We start from the raw sequence: 18999 nt of genomic DNA on the forward strand, positions 1-18999 counted from the left end.
AGAAGTTTCTTTCCAAGGTCCAGGAAATGAAGAGCCACAGTATGACAATAGCAGAGGAACAGAGTAAAATTTTATTTAAAAAAAAAATCTGTAGGGCCTGGCACATTTGGCTCAGAGAGGGATGATTCCATTATTACAGATGTTAAAAGAACTTGATGATCATAAAGAAGGTGTCATGAATAGCAGAATTCCAGGAGAAAATGATCTGTTTGGGACCAATCTTGAGGCTGAGGTGCTAGTGAGAGAAACATCTATGTGAAGACAACTAGCAAGCCTCAGGACTATTAGAATCTCTCTTTGTAGTTTAGTTGTGGTCCTCAGTTGTATCCCACAGAAATTGCAGTCAGTTCCACCCGGGACTTTGATAGTTGAGAAAAAAATGAGCAGCACAATGAGAACATGACGGTGCACCTCCTGAGAGAGAAATTAAGAATGTTCTTTGTCAAGCCTCAGACAGACGTGGGCAAGATGCTCAGTGGAGCATGAGAAGGTTATTCTGTGTCTCAGTAATCACTTTTAACTGTCCATCCCTTGCGCCAGATGGTGTGCTTGACATTGTACCTTTACAGCTTCCCCCAGCTCTAGATGCATTTTCACTAAGGGACACACACAGTCAGCCATGCTCTGATTAATTCACGCTGCTGAAATCCTGCCTAAACAGTGCTATAGAGGAGGAAAGTGTGTTAGTGGTTGCCAGGAGCTGGTAGAAAAAGGAGAATAGGAAGTGACTTGACAAGTTGTAGGTGGTTTGGGCTTGATTTTTCCCCCCCCTTTGGGGAGGGGTCGGTTGAGGAGAAAATTCTGGAATTAGATTGTGGTGATGAAAGTGCAGCTCTGAACATACTAAAAGCTATGAGTGTGTACACTTTATTGGCAGAGTTGTATGGCATGTGCATTATATCTCAGTGTTGTTAAATGCCATCTAGTTGGAACTCATGCATACTCTTTCAGAGTGTAAATTGCATGGAAAAGATTGCCCATCTTTATCTTTCAGAGGAGCTGGTGGATTTGAACCACATACCTTTAGAATGGTAGCTAACTCTTTACCAGAGCTCCACCATCTTAATAACAAGTGTATGAGGAACACTGTGTCTTAAGTACAAGAGATGCCTTTTCCTTTCATTTTCCTCTTTTCTTGACTGGAAGCCGTTTCTCATTTGTCAGCTTTTCTGCTTAAATACTCTGACAGAGTCATTTTGCTTCTGCTCAGGTTTCTTTCCTTTGCTTTCTATAAAGGCAAATGCCTGCACAAACCATTTCTGAAGTGGCATTACTACAGTTGCATTTCAGCCAGGTGTCAGGGTCTGAGAGAGTCATCCAGTCTCCTTAGAGACCACAGCATTCTCACCTTCTCTGAAGCATTAAAGTATTTGCCGGATTCAACACGTAAACAAACAAGATTTATGTCGACTCTTGCGTTCACAGTCTAAATAAGCTTGCATGCATGCATGCAAACACACAAACACTCTCTTTTTCTGCCCCCCACAAAGAATGTGAAAGAATCAGAAGGCAATGGCTCTAAAAAGTGCTCTCCAGCCAACGCCCTCTCTCATATTCCAAAACTCAGTCCAGAGCAGGCTTCTTTACAGCTGAGTTATAAACACTTGAAACACAAAGTAATCTCTAGTATGGAAACACTGACAACTCAACTCGAGCTACACAGATGGCTCTGGCTTTTTTAGCTTGAACACGATGAGTTTTCTAATAGAAAGCCAATAGGCTCTTTTGGGTTGAAGTGTGAAGAAATGAGCATTTAGGGGAAAGCTCTTAGTAGATTCGAGTGTTAAACACAGTGCTCTGACTTCATTTCTCCTACATCTCTCTCTTCTATAATCAGGAAAATTGTTCAACAAAATCATTTGTGCCTCTGGCACATAGAAATTTGAGATGTGACTCTGGCTTAGAATCTTAATTTTCCATACTTCATTTCCCTACTGTTTGCCATTGAGTCAGAACTGACCTATATCTGACACTCCAGTGGGTTTTTAGATGCAGTAAATTGCATGAGAGGAGATTGCCTATCCTTTCCCCGCTGAACAGCGGGTGGATTCAACCATGTACCTTTAGGGCTGCAGTGAAGCTTCTTACCGCTAGGCCGCCAGAGCTCCCTTCTGCTCTGTTGTTACTTGTCTTCTAGTTGTCTCCAACATTACCTGTTCCTGCCCTATTTCTACAATCTCTTGCATGCTTATGCCCATTTTTGCAGTCACTTTGTCAGCCCATCTTATTGAGGGTCTTCTCTTCTTAATTGAACTTCTACTTTTTCAGAACTAGTGTCTTTTCCCAAGGGCTGGGCCCTCCTGTTAACATGCTCAAAGTGTGTGAAATGAACGAACTCTCACCATCCTTGCCTCTAAGGAGCACTCTGGCTGTCCTTGTCTAAGGAAGATTTGTTTGTTCCTTTGGCAGTCCATGATGTATTCCATATTTTTTGCCAACACTACAATGCAAAGATACAAAATCTTCTCCAATTTTCTTTATTCATTCTCTGCAGCTTCATCATGCATCGAAGGCAATCGAATACCATGGCTCCTTACTCCAGGGTTGCCATGTGAAATTCTGGACCATTGTAATTGCTATCTGGGATATTCTCAAGAGCTTTGTCACCCTTAGGGTAAAAAGAATGAAAGAAATTCGAACCTTTATTAAAAGCAATTTTCAAGGAGCTCTGGTGTCCTAGTGGCAAGAAGCGGCACTGCAATCCCGAAGACATAGAGTTCAAATCCACCAGATGCTCTGCTGGAGAAGGAGGGGCAATTTCGTCCTGTGCCAGTCAGATCCTATTAGACAGTATACAAGGGGGGAAAAAATAAGTTAATTTTCTAAAAAAAATAAAATCTTGAAAATGTGAAGATAATGACATTAATGGATTTTTAAATGGTTTTGTATACTATTTCACTGTGGAATCTTTTAACTCTGTTAAATGGAGTTACTACATATTGTCATTCCCATGTTTATAGTCAAGGGAGTGAATAACTTTGAAATGGTCAGGCTGGGGTTCTAAATAGTTTCCTAACAATCCAAACCTATTATTCTTTGCCCAGTACTCAAATGTCTATCACTTGGATGCCTACTTCCAGATTCCTGGGAATTTCACCACCTTCTCCAGCTCCCCAATAATCAGCCATTTGTGTAGCTGCTTGCATGTACTGTATTGTTTTTTCTCATGGTCGATGATGATCGTCTTCGCAGTTGGATTTGCCTGGGTACCTTTGCTGAAGGATGGTCGAATCATCACGTTTGAGCAGCAGCTACCAGTTTCAGCCAATCTTCCCCTAGGCTACTTGAATCTGAATGATGCCGATTCAAGAAGGGTAGGAAAATACCTGCATTTGTTGAAGTAGTCATGATTCCGTGTTCACAAATGAAATTCTCTGTTGGCCAACATGATAATGGAGGAGCGAGGGTATGTTTTGTGCCGTCAAGCCAATTCCGAGTCATAATGACCATCTAGGACAAAATAGAACTATCCCTTCAGTTTTAATGGGAATAGTCCACCAGACCTTCCATCTCAGAGCAACTGGTGGGTTCAAAGCACCAACCTTTAGGTTCGCAGCTGAACCTTGTACCAGTTTGGGAATACTAAAAATGTGGGTGAAGCCTAATATAATGAAGCATAGAAAATAATTGTTTAGAAACATTTATAACACTTTGACCTTGTGAATGCACTCTTTTGATTTTGCCTATTTTAAGTCAGGGCTTACATTTTATATGCAACAACTTTTTATTCACCTGCATACTAATTTATTTTTATGGTAATTAAAAATATAGGTATGTAGAAGCATTGGAAATTAAAAATGTTTTATAATTATTCTAAGTGCAGATTATTTTCTCCAATATTTGCTCTGTGTGGGTGAACAGTTTTATTTCAGGGGGAGAATATTGATAATGCTTAAAGAATTGTTCATCAGTTGTTTTATTATAGAAACTCAAGTTTATTTTTTTCTCTATTCACAGCAATCCAGTGTGGATATTAAGTGGGTAGATGGTGCAAAGCCTTTATTAAAGGTTAAAAGTCACTTAGAGTCTACCATTTACACTCAGGTAAGTGGAATCATCTGAATGTGTCAGCTTGAATTCGCAAGTCTATTTCTTTGTGAAAATAAACTATATTAGCCTTAGAGAAGTGGTGGCCTTACTTTGTGCTAATAATTGTTCAAACTCATTGCCGTGCAGCTGGTTCTGATTTATAGCTAACCCTCCAGCAGGTTTTTGGAGGCTGCAAATCACATGGGAGAAGATTGCTCATCATTCTCCCATTGAGCAGCTGGTGGATTCAATATAGATTCCATTACCTGAACTCCCTAATTATAGTATTGTTTGTTGCTATTACTAATAATACCTTAAATTGCATTCTTCTCAAATGACTGAATTCCTTTTCTTCTCATTCTCTAACTCAAGCACTAGGAAATTCTGAAAGCAATCTTTATGCTGTTTATCACCATTTTATAGATACAAACACTGAGGCGCAAGCAGGGGAGATGACTTGTACAGCATCACACCAATAAGAATTGGTGAGAATCAGGTCAAAATCACCGCACTGCAATCCTGTAGGCAGATGGTTCGAATCCACCTGAGGGTCCGCTGTGAGTCAGTTCTGACTCGATAGTGCACACCAATCCTATAGTCCATCCTTACTGCAAAATTGGTGTGTGTAATCGGGATGGGTGTGTCAGAGGTGGTGCGGTTGGCGCAGGATAGAGCAGGGTTTAGGGCTGTTGTGCATAGGGTCGCTATGAGTCGAAAACGACTCGACGGCACATAACAACAACACAACATATATAAGTACAATATACATGCAACACTCTCTCTCTCTCTCTCACACACACACACAGTCCTTAGACAACAATTAGATTCATCAGTGAAGGATTGGGATAAAATTGGCCACTGAGTGGTTAGAAGTACTCTTGTAGTAACCACCTCCCCATTGCTGCCTTTTCTTCACCCGTCCATTAGATCGTGGTTTGTGCTTATTCAAATGTAGAACAGCCCAATGCCATGGGTTCCATTTGTCAAAAACGGAATGAAATGAATGCTTGATTTCTTGGGGACCTAAATGTAGCCCACTTGGTATGTGCTTTAGGCCGTGCTGAATTTAGCTGGTTTTTCCGACTTTGCGTGTGGTCAGGGGGACCTTGGAAGACAGACACGTGCAGTGGTGGCCACTAGTGCTGAGCATGTGCGTTGGAATACCTAGATGGATAGATTTCCAAGTCGTCGTGGGAGGAGGTAGAGAGCCTGCGTCTCTGGGTAATGAGTCAGATTTCATATGGCTCTTTCCATCTGTGTTCCAGGATCTGCATGTGCACAAATTCTTCCACCATTGCCAGCTGATTCAGTCAGGCGCAAAAGAAGTTCCCGCGGAGCTCATTAAATATTTAAAGGTAAGTGAGCAGCCGCTTTCCGCGAAAGGTTTGTTTTCCATGGATGTCTGCTGCCATATTTTGAAGTGTGTGTGTGTGTGTATGTATAGAATCAAACATACACTTTTAGATTTTCTTGCCTGTGTAACTTTGGGAGAGAATTTCCTTTGACATCCTTTTGCATCAAGCAGCAGACAACAAGAATGGCTGTATTAGGATGAAAATGGTATAGCTAGCATTTGACATCAGATTTGATTTTTTTTTTCAAAATCCCATGAAAAATGTGTATTTCGGTGTCCTAAATGGATTTTTCCAGTCTTTTCTCTTTATTGAGCTGGTGGCCCAGTGAAGGTGGAGTATGCAATGGGGATAGAGCTGGGAGGATCAGAATAACATGTGCTTGCAGTAAAATAGAAAATGACTCTTATGTTAATGAGGGCAGGGTTAACAAAAGGGTCACCTGAAGAGGAAAAGAAACTTATTTTCTGCATATTGCACAGGAGACAGTCGTGAGGAAGACCATATTTTGTCAACTGTATAGAGACTATGAAGAGCAGCACCCATTCAAACCTCCCAGTCACTCTGCAGGAGAAAGATGACAGCAGTGTGCTTCCATAATGCACCTGGGATTCCTAAAGGGCAGTTCTACCCAGTTCTACAGTTGCTATGAGAATCAACTTGACAATAGACTATAGACAATTGGCTATAGACAATCTAAGACCCCAGTGGTTCTTTCTGTGTTAAGACTGCACAGCAGAGGAACGCAGTTCTCATGTTGCTAGCCAAGGCCAATCTGGAAAACTGTGAAGCCTCTGTAGCATTTTCCTTTGGACATTAGCTCCTGTTTGTTCATTTCTTCAAAAGTAGTATAACTTGAGATAAAATGTACATGTTCTAGAATCATAAACTGAGTTTCTGTCTCACGTCTGTAGCACTCTGGTTGACCTTAGCCAAGCTACTCCTCCAATCCTTTATTCTTTAATCTGTCACATGGAAGTAATAGTGCTCATCTTATCAAGTAGTTGTGAGGATTGGATAATATAGGGTGCATGTCATATGGTAATTATGCATTAATGATTCATTCTTTCATCTCTTGTTTATTGGTCATCTCTGTGGGCCAGTTCAAAGGTATCACTTCTTTAGTCTTCCATATTCATTGTCCAAGTTTCAGATGCATATGAAGCAATTAAAAATAACATGGCTTGATGCTTTTAAATTGTGGTGTTGTCAAAAGAGTATTGCATATATCATTGATTGCCAAAAGAATAAACTCATTTGTCTTGAAGTGCAACCAGTGTGCTCTTTAGAGACAAAGATGATGAAACTTTGTCTCAGTTACTTTGGGCATATTTTCAGGAGGAACCAGTCCTTGGAGGAGAGATAATCATGTTAGAAAAGAGAGAAAGACCCTTTATGAGATGGATTGAGACAGTGATTGTAAAATGGGCTTGAGTATGGTAGAGAATGTGCTGACAGTGCAGGATAGATAAAGATTTTTATCTCTTGCTCATAGAATTGCTATACATAGTGTACAGGATGTCCCCTGACAACAATCTATGGGCTAGGCATTGTTCTAAGTACTGGGACTTTAAGTGATGGCAATAGAGATCTTCCTCATCAAAGAGTGTATTTGCATGAGAGATGAAGAGTAAATGAACGAATGAATGAATGTGTTTGATCAGAAGATAGTAAGTATAGTGCAGTGAAGGAGAAATGGAATTTGAAGGAATCGGGAGTGATTTACATCAAGTGGCCAGAGGCACCCTCTCTGGTAAAGTGATTGAGTAGAGAGACCTTAAAGGAAAAGAGGTTGAGTTTGGAGGGAAGGGTTGAAGCAGCAAGTGTAGCCCATACAAAGGCCCTGGTGAGCTTGATTAGTGTGTTAAGGAAAAGTCAAGAACTCCAGTATGACAGGAGCAGAGAGTGGTAACGTATTATGTTGGAGAGCTGTGTAAAGAGTGAGTTGGGAAGAGCTTCATAAGCCATAATTGTTGTTGTGTATAGTTGCGTCAGAACCAGCCCATAGCTGTCCCTCCGGCGGGTTTTCAGAGGCAGTTAATCACACGGGAGGAGATTGCCCTTCTTTCTCCTGCAGAACAGCTGGTGGCCTCAAAGTGCATGCCTTCAGGATTGCAGCACAGCTTTTTGCCACTCGGCCACCAGGGAGTTTGAATTTTACTGTAGGTAGAAAGCCTTGCAGAGCTTTGAAATATGGAGTGCTTTGATCTGCCCATGGTTTTAAAAAGGATCATTCTGCTTACCACATAGAAAAGATAGAGCTGGAAGGCAAGGGTGGAAGCAGGTAAGTTTAGGCTACTGTTCTTAATTATTGTTGTTGTGAAGTTGTCAAGTTGATAGCAACTCTGTGGGGCAGAGTAGAACTGCTCTACAGGGTTTTTTGGGCATAAATCTTTACAGGAACAGATGACCAGACCTTTCTTCTGCATAGCCACTGTTGTTGGGTGCTGTTGAGTTAGAACTGACTCATAGTTGACCGTCCAGTGTGTTTTCCAAGACTGTAAATTGCATGGGAGGAGATTGTTTGTCCTTATTCCTGTGGAACAGCTGGTGGATTCGAACCACATACCACACAAAACAATTGGATCGGTTCAAGCTGCCAGTCTTTCAGGAGATACTTAACAGTTGTACCATCAGGGCTCCTTTCATTACCACAAGGGAGCCCTGGTGGCCTAGTGGCAAGAAGCTGTGCAGCAATCCCAAAGACATGCAGTTTGAGGCCACCATCTGCTCCGTGGGAGAAGGATGACAGTCTCCTCCCGTGTGATTAACCTCTTCTGAAAACCCACTGGAGGGTCAGCTGTGGTCGGTTTCAACTCTACAGTACACAGCTCACACTCAGTAAGTATAATAGCCCCTCTAACTTGCAATGATGACTCAAAGCTCCTTCTACTCACTTAATTGGCCTTTACATCCAGTAGAGAAGTTTTGTAAAAGTTTTAACACAGTACTGTGGAATAGAACATCCTTTTCATATACTGTTCAGATTTTCTTAAAACAAACAAAAAATACTCCTCTTTAGGCTACCAGCTGTTGTTATGAGCCATCAAGTCAGAACTAACCCATAGCTGACTCTTCAGTGGGTTTCCAGAGGCAGTAAATCCCACAGGAAGAGATTTTCTGTCTGTCTTCCTTGGAGCAGCTGGTGGATCGAACCATGTGTCTTTAGCTTTACAGCACAAGTTCTTACCACTAGGCCACCAGTTATTGTTGTTAAGTGCCATCGAGTCGCAGGTGACTCTATGAACGAAAGTCCTCCACCAGAGCTCCCTATGTTTGTTTTTCAAGGGTGTTGTGGACTAGCCAGCTGATGGTTATATGACCTATGCTTGCCCTCTAGTGGCAGAGAGTGAAATGCTGTGATGGTAATAGAAATTGCCATATGGAGGAGTGTTTTGTGTTCTGAGGAATTCCAGAGCTTTCTCTGACAGAAAATGAAAGTAGTCATTCATCTGGTTAGTGACACAGCTGCACTGACCTTTTGACATGTGCCTCTTAACACTTTTTGTCTTATTTCATTCTACCAAAACCTTATAATCTGCTGTCTCTATAAAAGACATTGTTTCATCAGTCCATGGAACATCTTTGCATTAAATTCTTCTAATGCATTTACCATTTTTATAGATGTCTGAGGATAAGAGTGTCTCAGGGTCATAGCCCATAGAGGGGCCTTACAACCCAGTTGGAGAGAAACAAACATACCTTTGTTAAATAAGAGCAATGCCAATACTATTCCAAAGCAAGCTGCAGTTAACAGTCAAGTCTGTAATACAGACAATAAATGCAAAGGGCTTGAACTGAGGAACCGCTGTGGAATAAAGGGCTCACATATTTATTCCACACTTTTAGTTCATTATTTTATTTATTTCGTTATTTACTAGGTACTTATTTTGAGCACTTTGGACATGTTGCAAGGAAGGACCAGTTCTTGGAGAGAGACGTCATGCTTTGGAGGGTGGAGGGGACAGCACCAGAGAGGAAGACCCTGGATGAGATGGATTGATCCAGTGACTGGAGTAATGGTGGTAGATCCGTCAGAGACAGGAAGATTGACACAGGTTAGAGCAGGGTTTAGGTTTGTTGTACACAGGGTCGCTATGAGTCGCAGGTGACTTGATGGCACATAAAAACAACAGCTATAAGCTAAGGAAAATCTGGTCAAATTGTCTGTAGGGAGTTGCACTGCTGACCCAAGGGGCTGTACTCCTCCAGCAGTTTGAATCCAGCAGTTTTTCTGACTCTTTTGGGAGAAAGAGGCACATCTCTTGCTATGTGATTTACAAACTCTGGAAACACACTGAAGGATCATCTATGAGTCAGCCCTAAAGCAAAGGCAATGAGGTTGAGTTTTGACAATAGGCTGGACATTGTTCTGGGTGCTTTAGGCAATCTGTCTTCTCTAGTTGTGGACAGATAATAAAGAAGTCATTTTACGATAGAACTGAGGCCTGTGAGGGAAATCCAGCAGGTTAATGGACTCCACCACGACAGAGAGTGCATTCTAGATAAAAGTCGTTACCGCAGTCCTGTTGCAGTTGGCACTTCAAGCTGAAGAGAAATCAACGAAAGGCAGCCACAGGTGATGAAGCTGTGTAAAAGGATACAACGGAATATTACAGATTAACGGCGAACGCCTCGAGATGGTAATGAACAAGGCAGATTTGAAAGACAGTATAAAAGAAAGATCATGTAGCTAGATGTAATGAGAGCACATTGGGGAAGAGGGGCGGTGAGGAGAAGAATGAACTAGGAGCGGTACACCAGGTGCATGGAGGCGCGAGAATCTCTTGACAGTGTTTTGTTGCTGGCTTGTTTGATTTTCCTTTTTAACAAGGTGGAAAATGGCATTTTCTGATTTGAATTTCAGAAAGAGCAGGCTGGCTGTTGGGTGGAAGGTTGTATTACAGAGGAACAACACTGGTAGCAGAGAGACCTGGAGATCAGTTCTGTGTGAAATGTCCGTCTCTCTTGTCTCTTTGACATCATTCTACCTGCTGTTTAATCTTTATTCTAATCCAAAACTTATCCATCACGTGCTACTCTCCTTACCTTAGCCAAGCCTAGCTTAATCCTAACTTTATCCAACTCACCCTACTCTCCTGTAGCGTAGCCTTTGTCATCTTTTACTTTTGTTCTTAACAATATTGTGTCATTTACTGCTGCTTGATTTAGTTCTGTCTTTTGCCTTTACAGAGCGAACTGCTGTAGGAACCATGTCTTTTTCATATATTTGATATATTGGCCATTCGTTGATCACAACTTGGGTTGAATGAATGAATGAAAGACTATACACTGAGTGGGAATTTGAACTTGTCTTAGAAGGGTGGCTAAGGTCTGGGCAAGGTAGACACAAAGGCGCAAATGCAGTAATGAGTATGATATATTTAAAGAGCAGTGAAGAGACCAATGGGACCATGTGAAGAACAATGAAAAGGGTTAGGGCTTAAAATATAGGCTGAATCTTAAGCAAACTTGACTTAATACTCATTTGGGAAACAATTTTTTGTTGTTGTTATAGGGAGCTGTCCTGTACATTTTATTTAGCAACATCCTCACAGTAGGAGTACCACCATCCCTAAGTTTTGATAACTACACGTATCTCTGGCTTTTGTCAGATGTTCCAAAGGAAGGGCAAAATGAGTGACCATTGAGAGCCATTGCCCTAGGGAATTGAGAGGCATCGAGAAGGTGTTGGCAGGCGGTGCTGTTCCTGTGCTTCAAGAGGATGAATTTGGATGTGAAAGGCGGATGTATTGGAAGCAAAGGGAAACTGTGCAAAGACTGTCTAGAAAATTCTTAAGATGATTTTGATTACAGCTGAGAGGGCCCTGAAGTGATGTGATGATAGAAAAGAAAGGGCACAAAAAGAAGGAGACCTAAAAAAAAAGGAGACCTTCCCAGGGTAGGAAGATTCATTGAGCTAGTTATGCTGCCTCATGGATCAGACCAGAGAGAGGCTGCACTGAAATCTAAGAGGTCACTGTTGTGGTCATGTGTGTGTGTGTATATAAATACATGTATATGTGTGTGTGAATGACAGAGTCCTAGGAGTGTAGGAGTAAGGGTGGGAAGAAGGGACAAAAGTAAGTGATGCTATGAACCACAATTTGGGAGCTCTTTAACTATAGAGACATGTATTTCCCATGGCACCATACATGAAATTTCATGTAAAAGGTACTCGGCAAGATTTGTTTGGTTGACTGGTTGATTAAATGAATAAAAAAGAAAGAAGCAGTCGTTTTATCACTGGGCCACCAGCACAGTTCTCCTTTGTGAAATTATTCACACAGTATCACTGGAGGCAGTGTTGGCATTTTGAAGCAATATGTTATGAGAATGTTTGAATGTAGAACTGCCTCAGTTTGTAAATGGTGTTAATGTCAGGTCAAATGAATATATATGGGAACTCTGGTGGCCTAGTGTTAACAAAGTGTGCTGCAAACCCAAAGGCATGCTGTTCAAATCCACCAGCTGTTCTTCAGGAGAAGGAGGGGCATCTCATTCTGTGCAATTAAATGCCTCTGAAAAGGCACTGGAAAGTCAGCTATGGGTTGATTCTAACTTGATACACAACAATACATATATAATCTCCATCCATGGGAGAAAGAGGAACAGTCTCATCCCATGTGATTTACTGCCTCTGAAAACTCACTGGAGGGTTAGATAAGAGTCAGTTCTGACTTGATGATACATGTTGTTGTTGTTTGTTATGTGCCGTCGAGTCGTTTCCAACTCATAGCGACCCTATGCACAACAGCCCTAAACCCTGCTCTATCCTGCCCCAACCGCACCGCCTCTGACACACCCATCCTGATTACCCCAGTCACTGAATCAATCCATCTCATAGAGGGTCTTCCCCTCCTGCGCCGTCCCTCCACCCTCCCAAGCATGATGTCCCTCTCCAAGGACCCGTCCCTCCTGGCAACATGTCCAAAGTATGTCAGACGAAGCCCCAGAATCCTTGCCTCCAAGGAGTAGCTTGGTTTAATCCTCTCCAAGATGAATCTGTTTGTTTTCCTGGCAGTCCATGGTACATTCAGTACCCTTCTCCAGCACCATAGCTCAAAAGCATCCACTCTCCTTCTGTCCTCCCTAGTCATTATCCAACTCTCTGATGCATAACAAACGATTGCAAATACCATGGCCTGTATCAGGCGCACCTTAGTCTCCAGAGAGACACTGTTGCTCCTGAGTACTTTAGAGAGGTCCCTAGCAACTATAAAATATATGTGTGTGTGTGTAAAACACATGTACACACTGGGTTCACATTCATTGTTCATGGGCTTGCTATGAGTCATGCTCAACTTGATAGCACCTAACAATATATATTGTCATGCTTGGGAAGGTCACTGAAAGAGAAGAAGACCCTCAACAACAGAGATTAATACCATGTCTGCAACAATGGTCTCCATAGTCTCAGGGATGATCAAGATGACAAAGGATTCAGATATGTTCATAGGGTCTGTACAAGTTGTACTAGACTCAACGACACTTAATAACAACACAAGCACACGTGTATACATAAATACATACATATAAGCTCAGATGGCCTAGTAGTAAAAAGCTGCACTGTCAACTCAAAGGAACGTGGTTTGAATCTACGAGGGTGTTCTGCAAGAAAAAGATGAGAAATCTCCTCCCATGAAATTCACTGCCTCTAAAAACCCACTAGAGGGTCAGCTCTCAGTGAGTTCGGACTTGATAGTACATAACAACTCTGTGTGTGAGAGAGGGAGAGAGAGAGTGAGTCTGTTGGGTGTACAGTTAAGTCCCTGGTTTAACAATATCTGATTTTCAGAAAACTAGTATCGCCCTTTAACATTACATGAAATTTGCCCTACTTGAAGTGATTGAAGCAACCTCTGCTCATACCAAATTCATCATCACAATCACTATCACTTTTTTCATGTGCAACTGATAAATAATTTAAAAGGCTTCCACCCTTTTTCATGCAGTAAAGACCAGGCAAATAAGAAAAGTTTGCACCCATTCCAGCCACAAATTCAACTTAAAGACAAAGTTTGAAGTTGATCTCATTTGTAATCTGTGGACTCCTGTTCTGTACTCGATAACCTGTTTATCCTGGTTGTATTTCTTAGTGATAAATAAAACCTTAAGTGCAAAAATAGAGGCATGGATACATAGTAAAACAAGTGAGCTTGTTGTTGTTGTTATGTGCTGTCGAGTCGCTTGTGACTCATAGCGACCTTATGTACAACAGCTCTAAACTCTGGTCTGTCCTGTGCCAATCTCATTGTCTCCGACACACTTACCCTGATTGCCCCAGTCACTGAATCAATTCATCTCATAGAGGGCCTTCCCCTCCTGCGCCTGCCCTCCACTCTCCCAAGTATGATGTCCCTCTCCAAGAACCAGTCTCTCCTTACAACATGACCAGAGTATGTCACACGAAGCCTCAGAATCCTTGCCTCCAAGGAGCAGCCCAGTGGATATAGTTTTCATTAAGTTTTTTTGTTCTGCTTCACATTTGCAAATGACACCGTGTTTCTGCCAGCTTTCATAACTAACAATGACTTATTTTAGTGTTTGCACGCTATGGAGATCCAAGTCATGATACAGTTTCTGCCTGTAATTCTTATGCAACTCTTCCGGGTTCTCACAAACATGACGCATGAAGATGACGTGCCTATCAACTGCACCATGTGAGTTTAAATTTCACTTTATTTTACACATGTTCATGTTAAAGATTAAAATTCTCGTCCAGATGAGAACCTGAAAGTTAGAATCTGATTTAAGCATTCCTTGCTTCTCAATAAGGGCAGGATGAGGTATGGGAGGGGGCAGCACACTTTTGTATCCCCGGGGATAGATGATGCCAGAATCCATGGGATATACTTGATGTGTTTTTCCTACCAAAGGTTTGGAATGTTTATGTTATAATCACCAGGGAGTTGTTTGTTTTTAAATTGTTAAGACATACTTTAGACCATTTAAATCAGAATCCTGGTGAGGGTGGGGTCAAAAACATTTTTTCAGGTTGCCCAGGTGAGCCGTATTACAAACAGTGTTTGAGAACCATTGCCTTAGACCCGGGATAATCAATAGTACTTTCTGAGATGATGGAAATGTGTGGGAGCCACTAATCATATAGGGCTATTGAGTACCTGAAATATGGTCAGTGCATCCGAGGAAGCGGGCTCTGAAGTGGTGTTATGTTTTCACTTAAGTAGCAGCGTGTAGCCATTGTCTCTCACATCAGGGTTTACTTGTGAAAGAATAAGGGAGTGTTATTTTTATATGAAAACAGGGACGAATATAGAGTAGAAGGGAAAACGCCCCCAGAGTTTGAAATTTAAATAGGAGACATCAAGGAAATTTTGAGCTTAGCATTGGATGTTTCTGGTTTTGCTGTTACCACTTCCAGCTCTCCATTCATGACAGCCCACTTGTTTTGCCTTCGGTACTCTTGGGTTGGTCGGTTAAAAGAATTGGCATCACACTAGTTGAGTGGTTCTTGAAGTGTGGTTCCCAGACCAGCAACATCTGTGTCACCTGGTAACTTAATAAAATATGCTAATGATTGACCTTCTCTGGGATTGGGATCTAAACAATAGGAGACTCTGAATGTGAGGCTCAGCAAGCTAGGAACAAATGCTCCAGGTGATTGCTATGCAAGAGAGGACTTGAGAACCACTCCTAAGTCTCTTTTTTTAAGACATTCCATGAATTTGCTTTTGGCCTTCAACTTTTGTTCACATCACTATACCTGCCATCTCTCACCGTTCTCTTCCCCCTCATCTGTTGATATGCTTTTCACCTTCTCTTCGGAGGTTTTTTCTTTTGTTTCTCAGTTACAGGGGATTCCCATACTTCCCTTACTCAAAGTGCTTTACCACCTGGTCTCGGTGACCACACTTACAGTGTATGCAGCAATTTCAAAAGGAGATGAACCATTTGAGTTGCCAAAATCAGGTACTCTTTTGAGCCAGGAAATAAACTTTAGAAGGCCCAGAGTGTGTTAAATGCTGAAATCTTCCTGTCAGACCCACACTATCATTACAGCTTCGGCAGCTACTTCTAGGGTAATAGCCAGGCACTACTGAGAGGTTCTTGGGGTTGTAAATGACTATTGTACTTAACAATCAAAGGTTGGTAATTGCTGTCTGGTAAGCTGACCTTTGTGAATGCTCTTCCAGGGTCCTGTTGCATATTGTGTCAAAATGCCATGAAGAAGGCTTGGATAACTATTTGAGGTCCTTCATTAAGGTTTGTGGAGCCAGCTTGCTTTCTGAGTGATTGGTCTGGTGTGAAAATCGGGTTTCACAGTTCTGTTTCTGTGTTTGTAGTATAGCTTCCGACCTGAGAAACCGAGCCCTCCTCACACACAGCTGATACATGAAACCCTGGCTACTACGATGATAGCGATATTGAAGCAGTCTGCAGATTTTCTATCAATAAACAAACTGCTAAAGGTAAGAAAACGGCACTTGAGGGGAACGAAAGCAGCTTCAGACCCATTATGAGATTTCTGTCACGTTTTAGATCTTTTTACCCATTAGGTCTTTTACCATTTTACACTACCACTTGGCGTCAGTTTCCCTCGAGTTTCCCATACAGCCTTCTCTGCCCTCTCCACCCCCTGCTCGCAGTCAGATGTGTTCAGCAGGAAGAAATTTGGATCAGGCAGACCTGGGTTATAGTCTTAGATCTACATTTAAACTCACTCCCATCAAGTTGGAACCAACTCATGATTAACCCTCCATTGGCTTTCTCAGGTTGTAATTGGCACAGGAAGAGATTGCCCTTCATGCTCCCTTGGGGCCACTGGTGGATTCGAACTACCTGTTTTAATGGCACTTTGCACTACAGAGCCCCCTGGTGACCTTTGACTAGCCATGTAGCTTCTCTGAGACTTCAAAGGAGCGCTGGTTGAAAAGGCGGATGATTCAAGCCCCCCCTGTGGGCTCTGCAGGAGCCACCTGCCCCTGCAAAGGTTACAGCCTTGGGAAGACCCTTTGAGGCAGTTCTGCTCTGTCACATGGGGTCACTATGCATCTGCAGCAGCCTGGCAGGACACAACAATTGACATTCATGATCTTCAGTTCTTAAATACGACTAAAGCACTTAACACAGTTTCTAACACATAGCAGCCACTCAGTACATAGTCTTGATTGCTACTGTCATGCTTTTTACAATTTCTGTTATTGATAGTTGAATTTTGGATACCTTATTCTGTATCTGGAGCCCTGGTGTCACAGTGGCTAAGTGATAGGTTAACCAAACAGTCAGTGGTTCGAGCCCACTAGCCACTCTGTAGGAGAGAGTCTGCTTCTGTAAAGATTGTTTTGTGGTGTTGAGTCAGAACCCTCCATGGGTTTTGAGAGGCTGTAAATAACTTGGTAGGAGGTTACCTGTCTTTCTCCTTAAGAACCATTGGTAGATTTAAACTGCCTGCCTTTGGACTGGTAGCATAATTTTTTACCCGCTAAGCCACCAAGCTCCCTCTGAGGCTCAATAGGGTTGCTGTATGTTGTAGTTAGCTTGACGGCGATGGGTTTTGTTTTGTGGTTTTTGTTTGTTTTAGCATGAGACCTCTCCAGACACACTAATTTGACTGCCCTCTGTGTTGTACCAAAAAGTAGAATTGACTTGACTGCTACGTCTGAGCAGTAATCAGATTCACCATCTATAGAGAGTTTAAAAACAATAGTCATCTCCACATTGGTCGACGGTTCATTGTTATACTAGTATTTCTAAGCAATACCAGTGATAAAACATCTGCTGAGGCAGGCATGCCTATCACATGCCCTGTATACATCACATGGAGATATAATAAATATTGTATTTTTTAAAAAAGTAATTTGAAAGTATCCTATGAGACTTTTTTGGTAGAATTTCTTTCTTTTATGATTCGAGTGAAAATGTGCAGAGCAAATTAGTTTTCCATTAACAATTCAGACACCCTTTGTTTTGTGACTTTGCAAAACAGTGTAACAGCACTTTCCCCTCTTCCTCCCTATAATTGCCATTTCCACTTGTCTTCCCTTCTAAACTTTCTCTCTGGGCACATTCTGTCTTTTTGATCCCCTGTGGTAGGTTGTCCTAAGGAGTAAGTTCCACTCTCTGGTGTTATTATTTACTTTATAGGCTTGTCTCTTGTTTGCTGAAAACAGAGTTGTTAGTAAGGGTATTGGTTCCAGGCTTGAAGGGTAACTAAGGGTCATGGTCTCCGGTGTTCTACCAGTTCCCCTTAGTCTTGGTTTCTGTGGGACTTCAGTCATGGATTTGGCTCATTTTTAAATACTATTAAAGTCCAGAAACAAGATCCATGGTCAGACTTTGTTAAGCTTCCAAGATTTTGGTAATTATTAAAGATTTGTTTATTTATTTGTTTGTTTTAGTACTCTTGGTTCTTCTTCGAAATTATTGCAAAGTCTATGGCCACATACTTGTTGGAAGAGAATAAAATTAAAGTGAGTATGACCAAGAATATTTAACAAGGACTAAGAAAGCTTGTGTTACAGCAGATAACCAGATTATGCAAGTAAGCTTATGTTTAAGACCCAATAGCCAATAGCTATTTCAATTTTGCTTTTTAAGAAAATATAAATATTGTATAAGTCTTAGATCTGACAGTTAATATTTTTCACAGTCAAATCTGCAGAAACGCTTCCTCCTCAATTTTTCTCGTTTAATTGTTGACCACATAAAACTCACTACCTTTCCTAGTTAGCCTTTGTCTTCAGATTTAACAAAAAGTCTGTTGAAAATGTTGATTTGCAAGAAGAACAAGTATCAAGCCAGAAAGAACCTTTCTCTGAGAAAACTATGCCATGTGCAAAGTTAAATGCACTTTATGCAAGATTTATTCCTTAAATGTACTGTAAATGCTTAGTTGATTGTTGATATTGTCTTAAATATAGGAAATTTCCTTAGTTACAAGAATCTAAGACTTGTCAAGTAAAACAAAAGCCACTTCCATGCTTATATTTTATTTTAATTTTACCATTTTTCAAGAATAGATGTGCTTAAATTGAGATACACATGTTTTTTTTTTTTAGATACACATGTATTTTTGTATCAGGAAAAAAACAAATGAAAAACTGGGCTATTTCTGTATCTCAGGAACACATTATTTTGAAGTTGGTTTGGAATAACTTGGTCATGATATAGTGGTCCAGATATTTCCTTGTAATAATCTAGGAAAAATTATATGTTGAGTTTTTGATGCAATTTCTAAGTTGGGCAAGAGTCTTAAAATGCATTTATACATGGGATGTATTTGAAAATTGAAATGGCAGTTTATGTCTACCTTTTGAAATTCTGACTTTTTTCCCCTATGCCTATTTAAGCTTCCCAGAGGCCAGCGATTTCCAGAGGCATACCATCATGTCTTGCATTCACTGCTTCTTGCAATAATTCCCCACGTGACCATTAGGTATGCAGAGATTCCTGATGAGTCCAGAAATGTCAATTATAGTTTGGCTAGCTTCCTCAAGGTGAGTCACTGGCATACTGAACCTGGTAAGGGAAAAGTCGTCACTTCTTATGATCCTGAAAGCCAGAAAACAAATTGCCGCCCCTACCCCCACCCTCCTACCCTGAGACTTAATTAGGTCTTTAGAAGGCTGTCGGGAAAACGTTTTGTTTTGTTTTT

At 41.3% G+C, this 18999-nt stretch overlaps 1 protein-coding gene across 1 annotated transcript in view; it reads left to right on the forward strand.

The window, feature by feature from the left end:
* Window positions 1-18999, forward strand: part of DOCK11 (dedicator of cytokinesis 11) — a 241697-nt gene that overhangs the window by 140472 nt on the left and 82226 nt on the right. The window contains exons 21-28 of the mRNA XM_006893767.1: window positions 3193-3314; window positions 3958-4044; window positions 5295-5384; window positions 13926-14044; window positions 15539-15608; window positions 15689-15814; window positions 17744-17815; window positions 18695-18841. Of these exons, the coding sequence (XP_006893829.1) occupies window positions 3193-3314; window positions 3958-4044; window positions 5295-5384; window positions 13926-14044; window positions 15539-15608; window positions 15689-15814; window positions 17744-17815; window positions 18695-18841 (833 nt within the window). The remainder of the gene's footprint in view (window positions 1-3192; window positions 3315-3957; window positions 4045-5294; window positions 5385-13925; window positions 14045-15538; window positions 15609-15688; window positions 15815-17743; window positions 17816-18694; window positions 18842-18999) is intronic.

Source organism: Elephantulus edwardii, unplaced genomic scaffold (genome assembly GCF_000299155.1).
Source record: "Elephantulus edwardii isolate Elephantulus edwardi_28Jun2011 unplaced genomic scaffold, EleEdw1.0 scaffold00131, whole genome shotgun sequence".
Taxonomy (NCBI): Eukaryota; Metazoa; Chordata; class Mammalia; order Macroscelidea; family Macroscelididae; genus Elephantulus; species Elephantulus edwardii.